Below are 16,234 nucleotides of genomic sequence, written 5' to 3' on the forward strand. Positions count from 1 at the left end.
GTGTCACTCTCCCTCCTAGCAAATTCCTTGATCGGTCAGTATCTGGGGGTAAGACCCCAGGGGTCTGGTCTTCTGACAGAGCCCCGATGTGTGGAAGCAGCATTCACCATGAATCTGCTAATTCTCACAGCCTGGGCTTCCCTCAGAGACACACAAGCTTCTAGAGTCAGGAGACTGCAGCAGACTGTTACCAGAGGCCCTCTGGAACTGGGAAGAGGTTTGGCCTTGTTCTTGTCACTGGGACAGAACGGGCAGTTCATGTCAATCTCCTACTCAAGAGACGATAATGCCTTCCTCTCTGCTCCTTAGGTCCAAATCCTGAGTAGGACCACGGGGCATTGGGATCTCGCAGTTCCCCAGTTTGTGAACAAGAAACAGATGACACAAGAAGGCATGCGTGGACCCCATCTGACAAAGAAACAGTGTTAAAATATAAGTCGGATGAAGGAAAGTAACAAAGGAAGATGCCCTAGGGACAGCCAAAGAAGAAGATGCTACCAAGTAAACCTTGGTTAACCAAATGAAGCTTGACTTGAACCTGCAACAAGAGGGAACCTTTACAGGAATCTAAGCAGTACATAAGTGCACACACTTACAGTGGATGAACCTGGGCATATGTGTGCATATATGTATCTGCATATATCACATGGTATGTACTTGTGTGTACGTGGGGGATGAACAGTACTGGGGGCGGGGAGGTTACTCTAATAAGCATTTTAGCTCTCCAAAGCTTCTCTATGGGCACAGAAGAAGAAAAAGATGTTTACTAAAATTGTTACAAATAATTGAAACACAAAGTATAACTTGCAGTCTGAGCTGTGTGTGGGGGGGTGGGAGGATTAGGGATTAATGGGGGGAGGAGTCACAGTTACCCAAAGCTAACCTGAGTGCAACCATGGCCATGCCTTGGGGAGAGGCGGTGGAGGGCTAGAGGAGGAAAAGGCACAGGAAGGCTGAAGGGGAAGGAGGGAAGGTAGAGGCCCTGTGCCCGCACAAACCTTACCTGCGCTTCATCAGAGGAACTACTGGAGTCTCCTGACAGTAAATCCCTAGACAAAGAAGATTCTTCATCTTTCTCCTGCAAAGGACCATGAGAAGACATAAGAATCGACCAAGCCATGATAGTTGGAACCCAAATTCTGCAGCGAATCACCAGTGTTCAGACCTCGCGGCCTCTGCTAATGACTAGGAGACATGAGAAAGTGATGGAGCCTCAGTTCCCTCATGTTAAAAGGAAACAACCAGCATCCACCTCCAAGATTTTTTTTAAAAGGAGAGAGGGAGGAGGTAGATGGCAGACTGATTGGTGTTTAGGACTGTACAGGCACCTCCTAATTCTCTCTAGATGCTAGTTGTGACACCATTATTCTGTGTAACTTGAGAGCTTCACCAAGCTTTTCTAAAAATCTGTTTTATTAAAGTATAACTAACACACAATAAACTGCATTCATTTAAAATATGCTTCTTGAGAAGTTTTGACTTGTGTATATATACCTATAAAAAGATTACCCTAGTTTAATTGATGAACATATACCTCACTCCCATAAGTGTTTACATTTCTCTGTGCCCATAGATCCCGCTGCTTTCAGTTTTGGTCCAGGCAAACACTGATTGCTTCTTTGTCACCAGACTCATCTGTGTGTCTTGGAATCGAGGGTATGCTTTTACTGGGAGAGGGATTGCCTTTTATTTCTTTTGACATTAAAAATTAAATCATCCACATTCTCAAACATTCGGGCAATTTATTCCCTCATGTTGCTAAGTATCGCCCATGTGTGAATGAGCCAAAATTCCTGCATATCTTCCTTAACATTTAGAATTCTGAATTTTAAAATTTTTTGATCATCCTAATAATGCATGGTTGTGCCTGATTATAGTATTAATGTGCATTTCCCTAATGACTGAGGAAGCTGAATGTCATTTCATTTAGTTATTTTCTTCTGGGAAGTGTTCACTCCGATTCCACATCCATCTCTGTCAGGAGGTTTTGTTTCGTTTATGCTGACCTTGATGCCAGTACCATGATACCTAAATACAAGAATTTTAAAATATATCTTGAATCCAATTAGTTTCAATCCTACAACTTCGTTGTAAATGATCGTGACGGCTATAGGTCCTTTGTCTTTCCATATGAGTTTGCTGTTTTAATTTCTAAAGTATTTATTCCTGCTAAATTTTAACTAGGGTCTTGCTGGATCTAGAGGAATTTGGGAAACTGACATCTTGATAAACATCATGTTTTCATATTTATGCATACAGGATATCTCACGGATTTATTTCTCTTTTCAGAAAGGTTTAGCAGCTGTCAGCGCTTAGGTCTTAAACTATTTCCTGTAGTTTTACTATTCTAAATGGTATGTGTTTCTATTTCTGTTTGTGTGCTGTTATAGGAAGATATTTAAATAACATCTATGAGAGCTGATTTTCAGTGTCAGCTAGGACGTTGGAGATGGGTCCTGTACGTCTGTGAAGGCATTTTGAGAGAAAATAAGAGAAAGTCCCCTGAAAGTGTGGGTGGCATGATCCCATGGGTTGGGTGTCCATATACTATAAAAGGAGAAAGCCAGTAGAGTGAACCTTTGCCTTTTCATTGCTCCCTGTCTACCAAAAGAAGCGTCTGTCACATATCCCTGTGGCATTGATGCTCTGCCTCTTTACAGACCCAGAAACACGGAGCCCAGTGACTGTGGACGGAGTCCTCTGAGACCATGAGCCAAGACAATTCATTCCTCTCATTAGCTGTTCCTGTCAGTATTTGGTCACAACAGCAAGAAATGCAACTCATGCAAGACAAAGTGACATTTATGCATCAAGATGTGCACATTTTTGAAATTTGCTAAATATGTACTAGTGCTGTAGCTACTTTGTGCATTTCCTGCATAAAGGATCATAACAAAATGCAATTTTCATTCTCCTTAAAATACCAATTCTTTTCTCTTTTTCATATTTTTGTACACTGGCTTAGCCCATCAGTACCACATTGAATTGAAGTGGTAAGAGAACAAAGTCAGACAGAGATACATTCATAACCATCAAGTAACAAGCTAACTTTTTTCAAATGTACTTTATCAAATTAAATTCCCTATTATACCTAATTTTCTAAAAGTACTTATAAGGAATGGATGCTAAATTTTCTAATTCCTTTTCTGGATTTATGAAGAAACGGTATGTTTTTATTTGCTAATTTAGTAAAATATAATGATAATTTTCATGTTTAGAGAGTCTTGTATTTCCAGAACAGACCCCCTAAGAACCACCCTTTTTAAAAATATTGGCTTGGTCTGTTAAATTTTTGTTTGTTTGTTTGAGGCAGTATCTCAAGCAGCCCAGGCTAGCCTAAAACTCTTTATACATCCCAAACTTGTTTTGAACTTATGACTCCACTCCTAAGTGCTCGGATTACATCCATGCACTGCCATGGCTGACCACTTGTGTAGACAGAGGCTGCTCATTCATTTCCTGGCTGCCCAGACCCAAAATAATCACACAGAAACTGCACGAATTACAACACTGCTTGGCCCATTAGCTTAGGCTTCTTATTAACTAACTCTTACATCTTAAATTAACCCATTTCTATTATTTTATATTTTACCACGAGACTCATGGCTTACCAGTACCAGAGCGTGGGCATCTTCTCCTCTGGGGCAGCTACATGGTATCTCTCTGACTCCACCTACTCTTTCCTCCTCTATCTGCTTAGAAGTCCTGTCTTGCCCTATTCTGCACTGCAATAGACCCAAAGCTGCTTCTTTATTAACCAGTGGTAATCACAGCATACAGAGTGGAATCCTACATTACACTTGGACCCTATCCTTCAATAAGTGAAAACTTTATAACTTTACTTGTCCTGTTTTGGCCTTTTTGTCTTCAAAAGGAAGACCACCAGATACACTTGTCAACAATCTTGTCATTGCTTCTTCAGGGACTTTTTTGTCTCAATCTCTTTTTTCTTCTCTGTAGACTAGGGTTTAACATATATTAGGTCACTCTGTCAGCGTTTATTAATATTTAAAAAAAGAACAACAACAAAAAAAGAAACCCTTTTTACTACTGGAGAGGTGACTCGGCAGGTAAAGGTGCTTGTCACCTAGCCTAACAACCTAAATTCAACACCCAGGACACACATGGTAGAAAGAGAGAACTGACTTCCTGAAGTTATGTTTTTAGCCTCCACGCTCTTATTGTAACACAGAGAATGTAAAATAAAACCTTTTGTAAAATGTCTCATTTCTCTATGCCCCAAGTTTACCAATCTTTTCTCCCATAATTTCTAATCTGTTGTCAATCCTTCTGATGTACCTCTCAACTTCTGCGATGCACATCCAGTGTGGTTTTAGCTCTAGAATCTGTGGTGGATCGTTCTCGTATCTCCTGTATCTCTCTTTAACCTTGAGAGCAAACAGAATATAGTAGAACTCATTCTTTTAGAGAGCACGGAGTTAGGAGACGATGGGGAAGGAGGTGGGCCTGGGACTAACTGGGATATGTAAACGTGATCAACATACACTGTATCTATGAAATTCTCAAAGAACATTTAATAAAATCCTTGCAATGGCTTTGTTTGCTATTTCTATCATCCACTTTAGTTTGAGGTTGGTTAATGGATTTAGCTCTGTTTGAGGTGCTATATATGATCCTAGGATTTAAGTACATGGTAGTTTTTACTGGATTCTAAACATGTGAATATGTCTGTATTCTTACAAATATTCTCGGACTTTGAGACTAAGTTAAATTACTTGGAAAGTTTGACCCTTTTGATTCTTGAATCATTAATCATTAGAAAGACCTGGAATGGTTCTTCCTCTAGAGAATTAGAATATCTCATTATGGAGTCAAGACGCACGTGCGTCCTTACCTTGGGCCTTGTCAAGTACACTGTTTTCTAGTGTGCTGGGCACAGACACCGTTTCCAGCCTGTAAATCTGTGAGTACTGTTGGCCCTAATCCCCTGGGAAGTGCATTGCCCATGGCTGACCTCAGTAGCTTCCTTACACGCAGCAAGCTCTGACCAACGCTCAGCTGAAGACCCAACAGCATCCTTTGCCTACAGATGACAGAGCTCAGTCTCTGCACAGCTCTCTCCTCTCCGCTGCTCTGTCCTTCAAACTCCAGACTCTACGGATGCACTGATCGATCTGTCTTCATGGCTATCTGCCTGATTTTCATGGGCTGTGAGGTAGACAATCACAGACGGACTCACCTTGGTTCCCATCTCAGTGACGTTAGGATCCTTTGCTATCATAGAGAGAGCACTACCTTGAGAATGCTTGTTTTGTGTATTTCAGGTCTTTTTGTTTGGGTTATTGTTAGAGAGTAAATGTGATGTCTCCTGCAGCAGCGCACAAAGTGTTCCATTTTAGACACAATGTCTAAAGGTCTCGTCTTTTTGAAAACGCTTCTCATGAGTCTCATTTCTCTCCGTTACCCGGGCCCTCCAGTCTGTTTTGAAAGGGTCCGCTCTCTTTTTGGCCTCCTCTTCTTGCAGTCTCCTATCCCGTGCTCCATGCCTCTCACTAAGAGCCTCTTCTCTTTCCATCACACACGGCCTCTTGCAGACTGGGACTATGCTCAAGGAGGAGGGTTCCCTCAGCACTTAGCGGGGTACCTGACCATTGTGATCACTAGATCTATGTGGATAAAACTGTGCTTGAAACCATGACACCCAATTATTACACATTGAGCCTTTTGTGGCTTGAGGCAACCAACGAGCATTCTTCCAAAGAGAATGAAAATTTCCACAACATTAAAATTGGGGAAGATAGTCCAGGGGAACCCTAGTGCTAAGCCTCAGGGCCTCCTTCCTTCTTCTCCCCAAGATGATCGTGTCGTGTGTGTGTGTGTGTGTGTGTGTGTGTGTGTGTGTGTGTGCGCGCGCGCGCGCGTGTGTATTGACTGACTGGCAAAGGGTACATTTTCTTTTCTATGTGAGGCTATAAAGGAAGGGGAAAGGAGATACTTGGGCTCAGGAAGCAATAGTTCTTCACCTACTCCCAATCCTGACGGAGTCGTCAAGCAGAAGTTGATGGGACTATATAGTCCATCTTAGATTCTGCCCCTAATGAATGCTGACATGGTACCAGGAAATTCACAGTAACCTAAGGGTGAACCCATTCATTTCCCCACCTGCCTGACAACACTTGTTGAGGTCTTCTAAGGAGGGGACCTCAGTGGCCTAGCTCCTGAGGACAAAAGGACATGCACTGACAGCCCCTCAAATACAGACATTTTTAGAACACTGGTAACTCAAATACAGCAGTGGCTGGATTCCTGGGCCCACCCGTTAATCCCCATCTATCTCATCACATGATGGGTTCAGGACTCCCCGGGAGTGGATTCATCCCTTGGTTTAGGTCCGGGCAGCAGTATACCACTTGCTCTGTTCTAGCCACACTGGTGGTAAAAGAGTAAAGGAGAGCTCATCCTGAACCCACACAAGTGGACAGGAAACAGCGACAGGTGTCTCTGTGGTGTAGCAAGGCCCAATCAGGGCAGGAAGGAGCATGCTGGTGCATTTGAGCGTGTGAAGCCTGTGTGCTTCTTCAGCAACTTTGAATTGCCTAATTAGCTTCCGGTGAGCAACTTCACCTGCCTTAGCCTTCTCTAGTGCGGGAATGTGCAGGAGGGAAGGTGGAGGGTGGAGAACTGGCACGGTGTTTTGAGCTGGGAACAGAACTTGGCAGTGCTATTCATATGATGCTGGCTTTACAAACAGACAAAATACGAGAGTTACAGGATCATGGAGACTTGCACTAGGCTCCAGAAAGTCACAGAGTCCAGGCACTGTGTGGCAGGGTCAGATTCCCTGAGAGATCACTGTATGGAGCTGAGATAAGGATGCTTCAGTGGCAAGGAGGCACGAGCGCCATGGTACACTCAGCCTAAGCTGCAAGCACAGACTGTAGCCGGCCTAGAAGGACTATCCTATTGCTACAGGCAGCAGGGCTGGAAGAGAAAGCACCCGAGGCTGCTGGAGTTCAGATGATGCCACCCAGAGCCCAAGATGCTGGGCACAAAACAAGAGTCCTTGCTGCTTGTCCTGCTGGGTTTGGGTTTTGCTTTGGTCTTCCCTTGCTATGCCCGTATTTCTCTCTTTCAGAAGGGGGATAGTACCCCATGCTGGCATAGATTATGACTATGTAATAGTTTGTATCTTGTAGGGGCTCACAGGTAAGACTGTCTTGAGTCTTCCACGGGAACTGGACTTTGGAAAGGGGTCCGGACTGTTAGAGACGATGGGGGCTCTAGAAATACATTAAATGAATTTTTCCTTTTAGGACGGTGTAATGGCTAAAGGTGACATATTTGGGTATCACGTTGACAAGGTGTAGACTTGTGATCATTAATTAGCATCCACGTAGAAGATAGTCCTCTGGGAGTATCATTGAGGGCATTTCCTGAGAAGTTTCACTGAAAAGGGAAGTCCTACCCAGACATGGATGGCACCATCCCACGGACTGGGGTCCCAGACTGAATCCTGGAGGCGGAGGAAGAGGAATTCAGTATTCATCTCTCTTTCTCTGCTTCCTGACTTCAGACACAGTACGATCAGCTGCTTCACGCTCCCACTGTGATACCTTCCCCACCATGAGAGCCTATGGCCTCCTCACATTGGGAGCCGAAATTAAGTCTCCTTTGCCAAAATTGCTTTGGTCATGTATTCTGTCACAGTAATAAGAAAGGTAACAACTACAGGACGAAGCTCCATTCGGGCCTGTACTCTAGAGCATGCCCATGAGCCTTGCCCATTCCAAACGTACGCGATCTCACCACCTGAGTGTGAGCGGGGCCTTTCTGCAGCAGATGATAGGATTCAGTGGTGACCCTAACTGATTCAATGTCACAGTAACCAGGTCCATCCCCATCCCTCAGGCCCGGGGAGGTCATGTCCCTTACCTGGGTCTCCAAGGCCTCTGAAGAAGCATTTCCCCCTGGTTCCTCAGCTGCTTTCTGAGAACCCTGGCTTTCACTCTTGGTTTCTGTATCTTTGAAAGAAATGGTAGAGGAAGGACAGAAAAGAAATGATAAGGGATCCACAGAGCAATAGGAAACTGCGTAGCCTTCAAGTGTTTTTAAGTAATGGTGGATCTGCGGGTGTCTATTCCAGAGAAGAGCACCTGAAAAAGTGCTGCCCACTCTAATGCTCACACTGACACTCGGGTGCTAGGCGAGTTCCTCTTCAGCCCGTCTCTGGCTTGTCCGCATGAAGAAGAAGAGGCCATGCTGCCCCAGGGGAGCAGTGCAGATGAAATCATGCATGCAGAGGGCATGTGCCTGAAACGGAGGAGCCCCCCAGCCTTAGCCAAGCTCTGGGTAGCAGGCTCCTTTGATGTCGGGCTCCTTTGAAGTTTCTAAGCAACCATCGCCCTCCTGGATGGCAGGCTTTGGAACAGTACTGAATTAGAAGACGGAAACAGCACAGTTTACTATACAGTGCTCTCTAAATGCCAGAGATTAGGAAAAGGGCAGGTTCTCTTGGGAAATACCATGAACTTAAGGTCTCCCAGTGACACTGGCATTAGCATCTCTTCCCTCTTTTCCTTTCCCTAGTCTCTTCCTCCTTTCCCATCCTCTACCCCCTCTTTAATCCTTTGCCAGGATCTTGCTATGTAGCCCAGGCTAGCTTTGAACTCACATTCTTCCTGCCTCAGTCTCCAGAACACTGGAATTACATCTGTATGCAGACATGCCGGCTCCCTTTTCTATTTTCTACTGAGAAGAGCTGGGGCTGAGCTGTGATAATACGCTCTGCAAAGTAAATCATTTGAATATTCTTCACATGCTTAATCCATAAGAATTACAATGGGAAAATGGCCCATTTCCCATGCAAAGGCCTTCTCCCACTCAGACTCTCCCTCTCTCTGCCTTCCCTCCCCTCCTTCCCACCTCCAGGTCATCCATGCCTTAGCAGGGCAATTGGGAAGAGACCATCACAGTAGGGATGTTCACCTTCTCTCTTGCCTAGGGTCCACTCCACTGAGGGAGCTCAGCAGAGACTTCTGTCTCCCACTCTGATGGGTCCCAGCTCAGAGCAGCACAGACACTTTGCTTGTGGGCACGAGGCCCTCTGGGCCCCCTGCATGACCCAGAGATGCAGTCAGAGTGAGGAAGCTGCTCTGCCTTCCTATCTTTAACTATCCCGTCAGACATCGCAGAGCCAGGCAGAGCTCATGATTCTCTCTGCTTCCGCCTCTGGCTAGCTTGTGTCTCCACATCCAGCACCGGGATGACTCCGACAGACACTGCTCAACCCAAACACTGGACCACGGAGGTCTTCTGTGACTTTTTAACAAAGACGTGTGGGTGAGTGAAATACAATGAGCATCTAAGAGAAAAATTAGATGCCCAAGGAGGGTTTTTAGAGAATGATAATGCTGAAGGCGCTAATGAGAGAGACTCATATCCAGATGTGAAACGGAGCTCGCCGGCCATGAAGGAGTGTCCCGAGAAAAGACAGAATCCTTCTGAAGAAAGATGCTTGAGGAAAGGAAAACCCGTGGTGTCTCTAGTCCCTGAGTATGTTCTGTGCCTGGGCTTCCTAGCATGTCCATGATGACAAGTCTGGCATGCTTTCCCAGGCTAATTCACCAGAAAGGTAGCTGTAAAACACAGAAAGTGGGGAAGTCAACCAGCTTCTACAGAGGTCTCTTCTATGTGAAGGAGAATTCACCTACTGAGGTGAACATGCAAAACATTTCCAAGACCTGGAAGTTGCCCTCACCTCCCTGTGGAGTCAACACACCTATTTCTGACTATTACTACTATTGATTAGTTTTGCTCCCTATTTTAAGCTATACTCTGTTTTTTAAATGGTAGTTCTTATTTTAAGTTCCAAACTGAAGAAGAGATCTAAAAGAAAACCCAAGAACACGACCTATTCTATGCGTATATTTTTTTACAATTAGAATAAAATTTCTAAAAAATTTAAAGAATGGATCAGAGACAGAGTGAACTAATGATTCTGACGACTTAACCATTTGATAGTCTAATGCTCACAAGACAATTACCAACTACAATGACTAATTGTCTTAGCTAAACTGTTGTGAGGTGTTGAAGCTTATTATTAAGCAGCTGCCACCATTGTCCCCAGAGGTGGCTGCATTTCAGAACTGGGCAAGGTGATGTTACATCTCCCTTCCCAAAGTCTCTTGGGTTTTGTGAAGTTTAATTAGTTAATGTTCACAATGTGCCCTGAGGTCATCAAATGTGACATGCTATCTCGGAAAAGTCAAGGCTGTGTTATTATGTGACACTCTACCGAAAACATAACCACAGCGACAACTTTGTTATTTTATTGCTTCCACCACATAAGTGGTTTCGGTGTCACAAACAGCAGATTATTCCAGCAGAGGGGGAGACACAATTTTCTACGGCGTTCTCTGGGTGACATTACTTATCTGAAGTGGCTTTACCACAGGCTAATTAAGCTAGAGGTTCAAGTACCTCCCTGGTACAGGCCCCTCCCAAAGCACAGCATCCAATGCTGCATTCATAATGATGACTACTTTTAGAGAAGACCCCAGCTTATATACGCTTCAGGTTCCACTAGCCGTTGGATCCACCCTGCTGTTTCTAAGATGACTATTACACAGAGAATGCAACATAACATATTTTGAATGCTTTTGAAAGAAATAGTATGTGCTTTTCCATTCATTTTAAATAGCTATCAAAAATCCTGTAACTGTTTTTATACAAGGAAATAAGGTGGCCCTTAAATACTAAAGATGGAGAAAGAGTTGGTGAGCAATATTTTCAAAGGAATAGGATAGCTCAAACTTCCTCTAGTAAGACATTCTATAAAGCCAGTCTTTAAAACAGAGGATTGTTGAGGTAGGAATAGAAAGGAATGGACTAAAAATATACAGCCATACATAAAATCCTGACTGGTGTTGATGATATATTTCAATCTGGTAAAGAAGGAATAAGCTATACAGTAGTGTTGACTAGCCGTGTTAGTACAAAGGGATTTTTAGCCCCTATTTCCTAGTGGATCTCCAAATTAACTGTACATAAGATTATATCCCAGAGGTTTAAAAATCTGTTTGAATTGATTAGAAGAAACCTTAGAAGATTATTTCCATGACCTTGAGGGTAGAAAACCCTTCCTTAGGAAGGTAGGGGACAAATTTCAGAAAAGAAAAATGCTATCATATTGGCTACACCAAACTTTTCAAGTTCTGTCAAAAAGTATCCTTTAAAAGCTTTCTTTAAATGGAGGTATAGGGAGCTGTTTTGATTAGCTCAGTGGGCACAGGCCCTTGATACCAAACCTGATGACTTCACTTCAATCCCTAGGACCTTCATGGTAACAGAAGAAAACTGACTCCCGCAGGTTCCTTTTGACCTCTACACACCCACTGTGATATACCTGTGCCCACACACATTTACACACACACACACAGAGAGAGAGAGAGAGAGAGAGAGAGAGAGAGAGATGCATATATATTTTGTCAGTTGTTTTCATATAATTTTAAATGATATTTGATTCCTCTACTTTGCTAAAAATACAAATCAAGTTCACACAGATAGTAAATGTAAATGTGAAAGATAAAACAAAGGCAGGGTCCTTAAGTAAAACTGTCTCAAGTCTATTTGTCCATTCTACATTGTCCCATCTCAAAAACACCTATGCCTACGACTTGGAGCACATTTCTTAGGCTTCTTCACTGACGGATTTCTGCTAGTTTAGTGTTGGCTCTAAGTAGACATGTTAATGTCAGATGAAGTACAGTTCAAAACTAAGCATTGTATGTTACAAAAATATTTTATACTGGTAAAGAATATTCTCCACAATGACAGTCTCACTATTGTGAAACCATAGCACAATGATAGTGTTGTAAGTCTGACAAAATACAGAATCACTAGATGGGCCTCAGGGCATGTCTGTGTGTGGGGGGGGGGGTAACCTTGACTGGGATAGTTAAGCAGGAAGACCATCCCACTGTGGGAGGTGCCTTTCTCTGACTGGGATTCCAGACTGGGCAGCACTGAGCAGGAACACACCTTTACCTTTCTCTGCTTCCTGACTGTGGACACACTGTGATAGGCAGCCTCCAGCTCCTGCTGTCCTGACGTCCCGGCCATAACGGACTGTATTCTGGAACTGTGAGAGCCCAACAAAACCCTTTCTTTCTCCCTATGTCGTCTTTGTCAGGGCAGTTCATCGCAGCAACAAGAAAGCACCTAAGACATAAGACATGCACCAAAGAGTCCAGCATCTAAGTGGAGTGAGCCAAGCGCTTGGGAAATAATAGAGAAATAGCCAAGAGGAGAGGGAAGTGTGAGATTTTCCTGTCTCGAGTTAGGGCCAGGTCATCCATAACGAGGATATGGAATAGCTGAGTGTCATTAACAAGCAGTTTGCCACAATTCTAACCTATGAACAAAGAAGATACATTCACACCATTCGAAAGTCCAGTGTAAAGGAACTGACACCAGATCAGGCTAGACTGAAAGACATTCATTCAGACTCAAGGTAGAAAGTACACAGGCTATTCTTCTAGACAATACCCCAAACTGGGAATTAAAGACAAGAGAGCAGACGCACGATGATAATCATACCAAGTGGCAACCAAACGGCTTCCCCAAATAAATTTTAGCTCAAATAAGAGATTACTACTACAAGCAAGAATTATTCCCAAAAGAGCAATGATGAGAATATCGCAAATAGCTCATGAGACACGGGCAAGGCATTGCCACGTGGAAGATTCACAGCTCCAAGTGTGGAAAGAGAAACACCCCTATGATGCAGACATCTGGACAATAAACGACCAACAGGAACTAGCACTATTTAGATGATCAGAGTGTCCCGCAGACACAGCTTCTTCAACCCACACCTCTAAAAGTGATTCTACTGTGGGAGAAGACTGACAACCTCTAGCCCCTGAAAGTATGAGCTCAGCTATCACAGACCAGGAGTATCCCAGGGGGCCCTCAGGAAAGGATTTGTTCTTTCATCTTACAGAAAGGGTTTAAAAATTAATGGGAGAGATGACAACGGCAGCTTAGAAGCAAGCAGCAACCACTTCCTTGTGTTTCTGCGATTTGGAGTCAACTGGGAAACAGCTTCTCAGCAAGGTGGGTGTTTGAAGGGACACATCAATAGTTAGACAGAAAGTCTGGTTATCAGAAGACAGGACTAGATAGAGCCCATTTGGATTGGGCCGGCGGCACAACCCTTCTGCAGAGAGGGGGACTGACAGGAAGGGAAGGAAGAAGAGGCAGTGAGCAAAATGGGCACAGAAATGGAAGCACTACAGAAAGGCAGGCTGAGCTTAGCTGATCTGGGAGCTGCATGGCGTGCTGACGCTGGAAAAGTACTCTGCATGCCCCAGGGTGACGGCACAGTGCTGTACAGGCAGGCAGCTTTGAGGTCATACCCAAGCTTGCTTCTCTGGATAACAGTTTTCTTCTCTTGTAACTCAAAGCCAATTTTGTCACAGTATCCAAGCCAACATCTACCATGTGGTCCAGCGACATGCCATCCAACCACCTCTGAAGCAATTATCACAGAAACATACATGCAGCGGGGTCCAGGTTGGAGACACAGTACAGAATCCAGATCTCTTTACCTTTAACACCAGAGGGTGTAAGCAGACTGCGCTTTCATTTCCCAGCTGCTCAGACCCAAATATCACACAGAAACTATATTAATTACAACACTGTTTGGACGATGGCTCAGGCATATTTCTAGCTAGCTCTTACATCTTAAATTAACCCATTTCTATTAGTCTATGTGTTGCCATGTGGCTGTGACGTTACGTCATTTTTTACATATCGTGTTTCCTTGGCAGCTGGCTAGCAGCTGCTTCACTCCACCTACTTTCTCTCCATATTGCTGTTTGGATTTCCCACCTGACCTGACTTTACTCTAAGCCAAGCCACTGGCCAAAACAGTTTTATTCATCAACCAATAAGAGCAACACATATGTAGAAGGACATCCCACATCAGGAGGGTGTGATGGCCACTAAAGAGAGTCAGGACTGAAGTGACATGTGCAATTATGTCCAGGGACTGGCCTGGTTACCTAACTTAAAAAAACTAGGTTCAGCCACTCCTCCTCAGTAGGCCAATTAGAGAGCAGTAATAGTGAAAAGTGGAGAAAGAGGTTTATCCAATGTGGCCACGCTAGGAAGGAACAAAGAGGTCCAGTGGCTCCAAGTCCATCTTTCGGGCACTGACATGAGGCTTAGGTTTGAATAGAGGGCAAGAGGAAGATGTAACTAAGCAGTCTGCTCAAGATGTGGTCCCATTCACCACTGACTCACTGTTTGGCTCCAGTGGCAAAGTGATCTGCCATGTCAGAACTGGGTGAAATCCCTTTATTTGGAGGGACTCGTTTGTTCTACATGTCCCAGTCGCAGTTCATCAATGGAAGCCAAGGCAGGAACTCAAACAGAAACCATGGAGGAGTGCTGCTGACTGGCTTGCTCTTACTTTTGTTGTTGCTGAGAATTTCAAACATGAATACTGTATTTTACATCATTCCCACCCATCCTGCTCCTTCACCCCAATTCCTCTTGTGCCCCCATTCCCTTTCAAATCCATGACCTCTTCTTCATTATTTTTACATGTATATACATACATGTGTAGGTACACACACACATTTATACAACCTTCTGAGTCTGTGTAGTCTATGCTTGTATGTACCTGTGTGTACAGGGCCAACTACTTGGGATCAGACAGCTTGTCCCTGAAAAAGTAGTTTCTGAACAGCCACTGGCTGTCTGTGGTGGAGCCCTGTGAGACCTCCCCATCCACACTGACATACCAACTGTCCCTGTGCAGGTCTTGTTTAGGTGATCATATTGTTGAGGTTTTATGAGTACAGCTTTGTTGTTATAAAATCTCTTTAGTTGCTTTTATCTTTCATTTTATTGATTCGTTTATTTATTGTGTGTGTGTGTATATCCATGTCTGTATTTGTGTTCCAGTCTGTGTCCTTGTCAGTGTCCCTGTGTCTGTGTCCCTTTATGTGTGTTGGGGGAGGGGTGAAACAAATTCTTCTGCCTGACACTAGGCTTTAGCCTTTTCTTCCTCCCAGCATGAGACTCCTGGGAAAATTCCAATTCATGGGGTCTATTGTTTCCACAGCCTGATAGTCAAAAGAAGGGGTGCAGTGTCTCTCTTCGTGAGCTCTTTACTCCTACTGCGATGGTTCCAGCCTCAGGAAACCATAATTGCATGTGGTAGAAAGCACCAACGCAGCTGCAGCTCCTGGACAGTAGTGTGTGCCCTGCTCTAGGTGAGGGCTTCAGGGGGCACCCGAAATAGTCACCGGGCCTGCAGCTAACATGGAGTGAATCTGTCTGGAGTAGACTTCAGCCTAGGGAACTTTGGTTCCCTGCACTAGTGAGCAGGGGAACAAAGTTATTCCAACCAGATTCTGTGCCCATCCAAACCACGCTCACTGCCTGAGTAGTAAGCAACACAGAAACAAAGAAAAAAGTCCCCAACAAACCAGTAAATATCCCATAGCCTGTGCTCTATGCAAGGGGTGCAGAGCACAGAGAGCCATAGGAAGAAGTGAGGATTTATGTAAGCAGGGACCTTTTACTTTTGCCTACACAACTACCCCCATGGAGACAATACTTTAATCTTTAAAAATATTTATATTTAGAGTCCAGAGAGATGGTTCAGAGGTTAAGAGTACTTGTTGCTCTTGTAGAGGACCCAGGTCCAATTCCCAGTATCCACCTGGTAGCTCACAACTTTCTGTAACCCCAGTTCTAGAGATTCTGACACCCTCTGAAGGTACCAAGAAAACACAGGATAGGGAGGTGAAGGAGGATCAGAACTTTAAGGTCACCCTTAGCTACATAGCAAGTTCAAGGCCCTCCTGGGTTACTAGATGGAGAAGAGAAGCAACAGCAGGTGAAGGATGGGGAAAGAAGGGAGGTGGGAAGGGAAAAAGAAAGAGAGGGAATATTGATAAAGGGGAAATATATCAAGAAGACAACTGTACTTACACAATTTCACAAAGTAAACATTTCTAGCCTAGACATAAAGGGCCATGCAATACACTAATCAGTACTCCGTTCTCACCAAGAGAGCAGCCACAGATCCACAAAGGAGCTTCAGACTCAATAGACATCTGCAGGTATACCACAGCAACTACTTAGTATTACACCTTTGAGCAGTTGACAAGGTTTTCTCTCACAGAGACCATATTTTAGATTAAACACAAACATATAACTTCTATCTTAGTTACTTTTCTATTGCCATATAAAACACTAT

The 16,234-nt window shown here is 44.0% G+C and overlaps 1 protein-coding gene across 1 annotated transcript in view; it reads right to left on the reverse strand.

The window, feature by feature from the left end:
- Cfap61 (cilia and flagella associated protein 61) overlaps nucleotides 1-16,234 on the reverse strand; it is a 273,757-nt gene that overhangs the window by 197,590 nt on the left and 59,933 nt on the right. The window contains exons 8-10 of the mRNA XM_042055131.1: nucleotides 7,758-7,982; nucleotides 6,369-6,660; nucleotides 4,751-4,862 (exon numbers count right to left, since the gene is read on the reverse strand). Of these exons, the coding sequence (XP_041911065.1) occupies nucleotides 4,751-4,862; nucleotides 6,369-6,660; nucleotides 7,758-7,982 (629 nt within the window). The remainder of the gene's footprint in view (nucleotides 1-4,750; nucleotides 4,863-6,368; nucleotides 6,661-7,757; nucleotides 7,983-16,234) is intronic.

This window comes from Arvicola amphibius, chromosome 5 (assembly GCF_903992535.2).
Source record: "Arvicola amphibius chromosome 5, mArvAmp1.2, whole genome shotgun sequence".
NCBI classification, from domain to species: Eukaryota; Metazoa; Chordata; class Mammalia; order Rodentia; family Cricetidae; genus Arvicola; species Arvicola amphibius.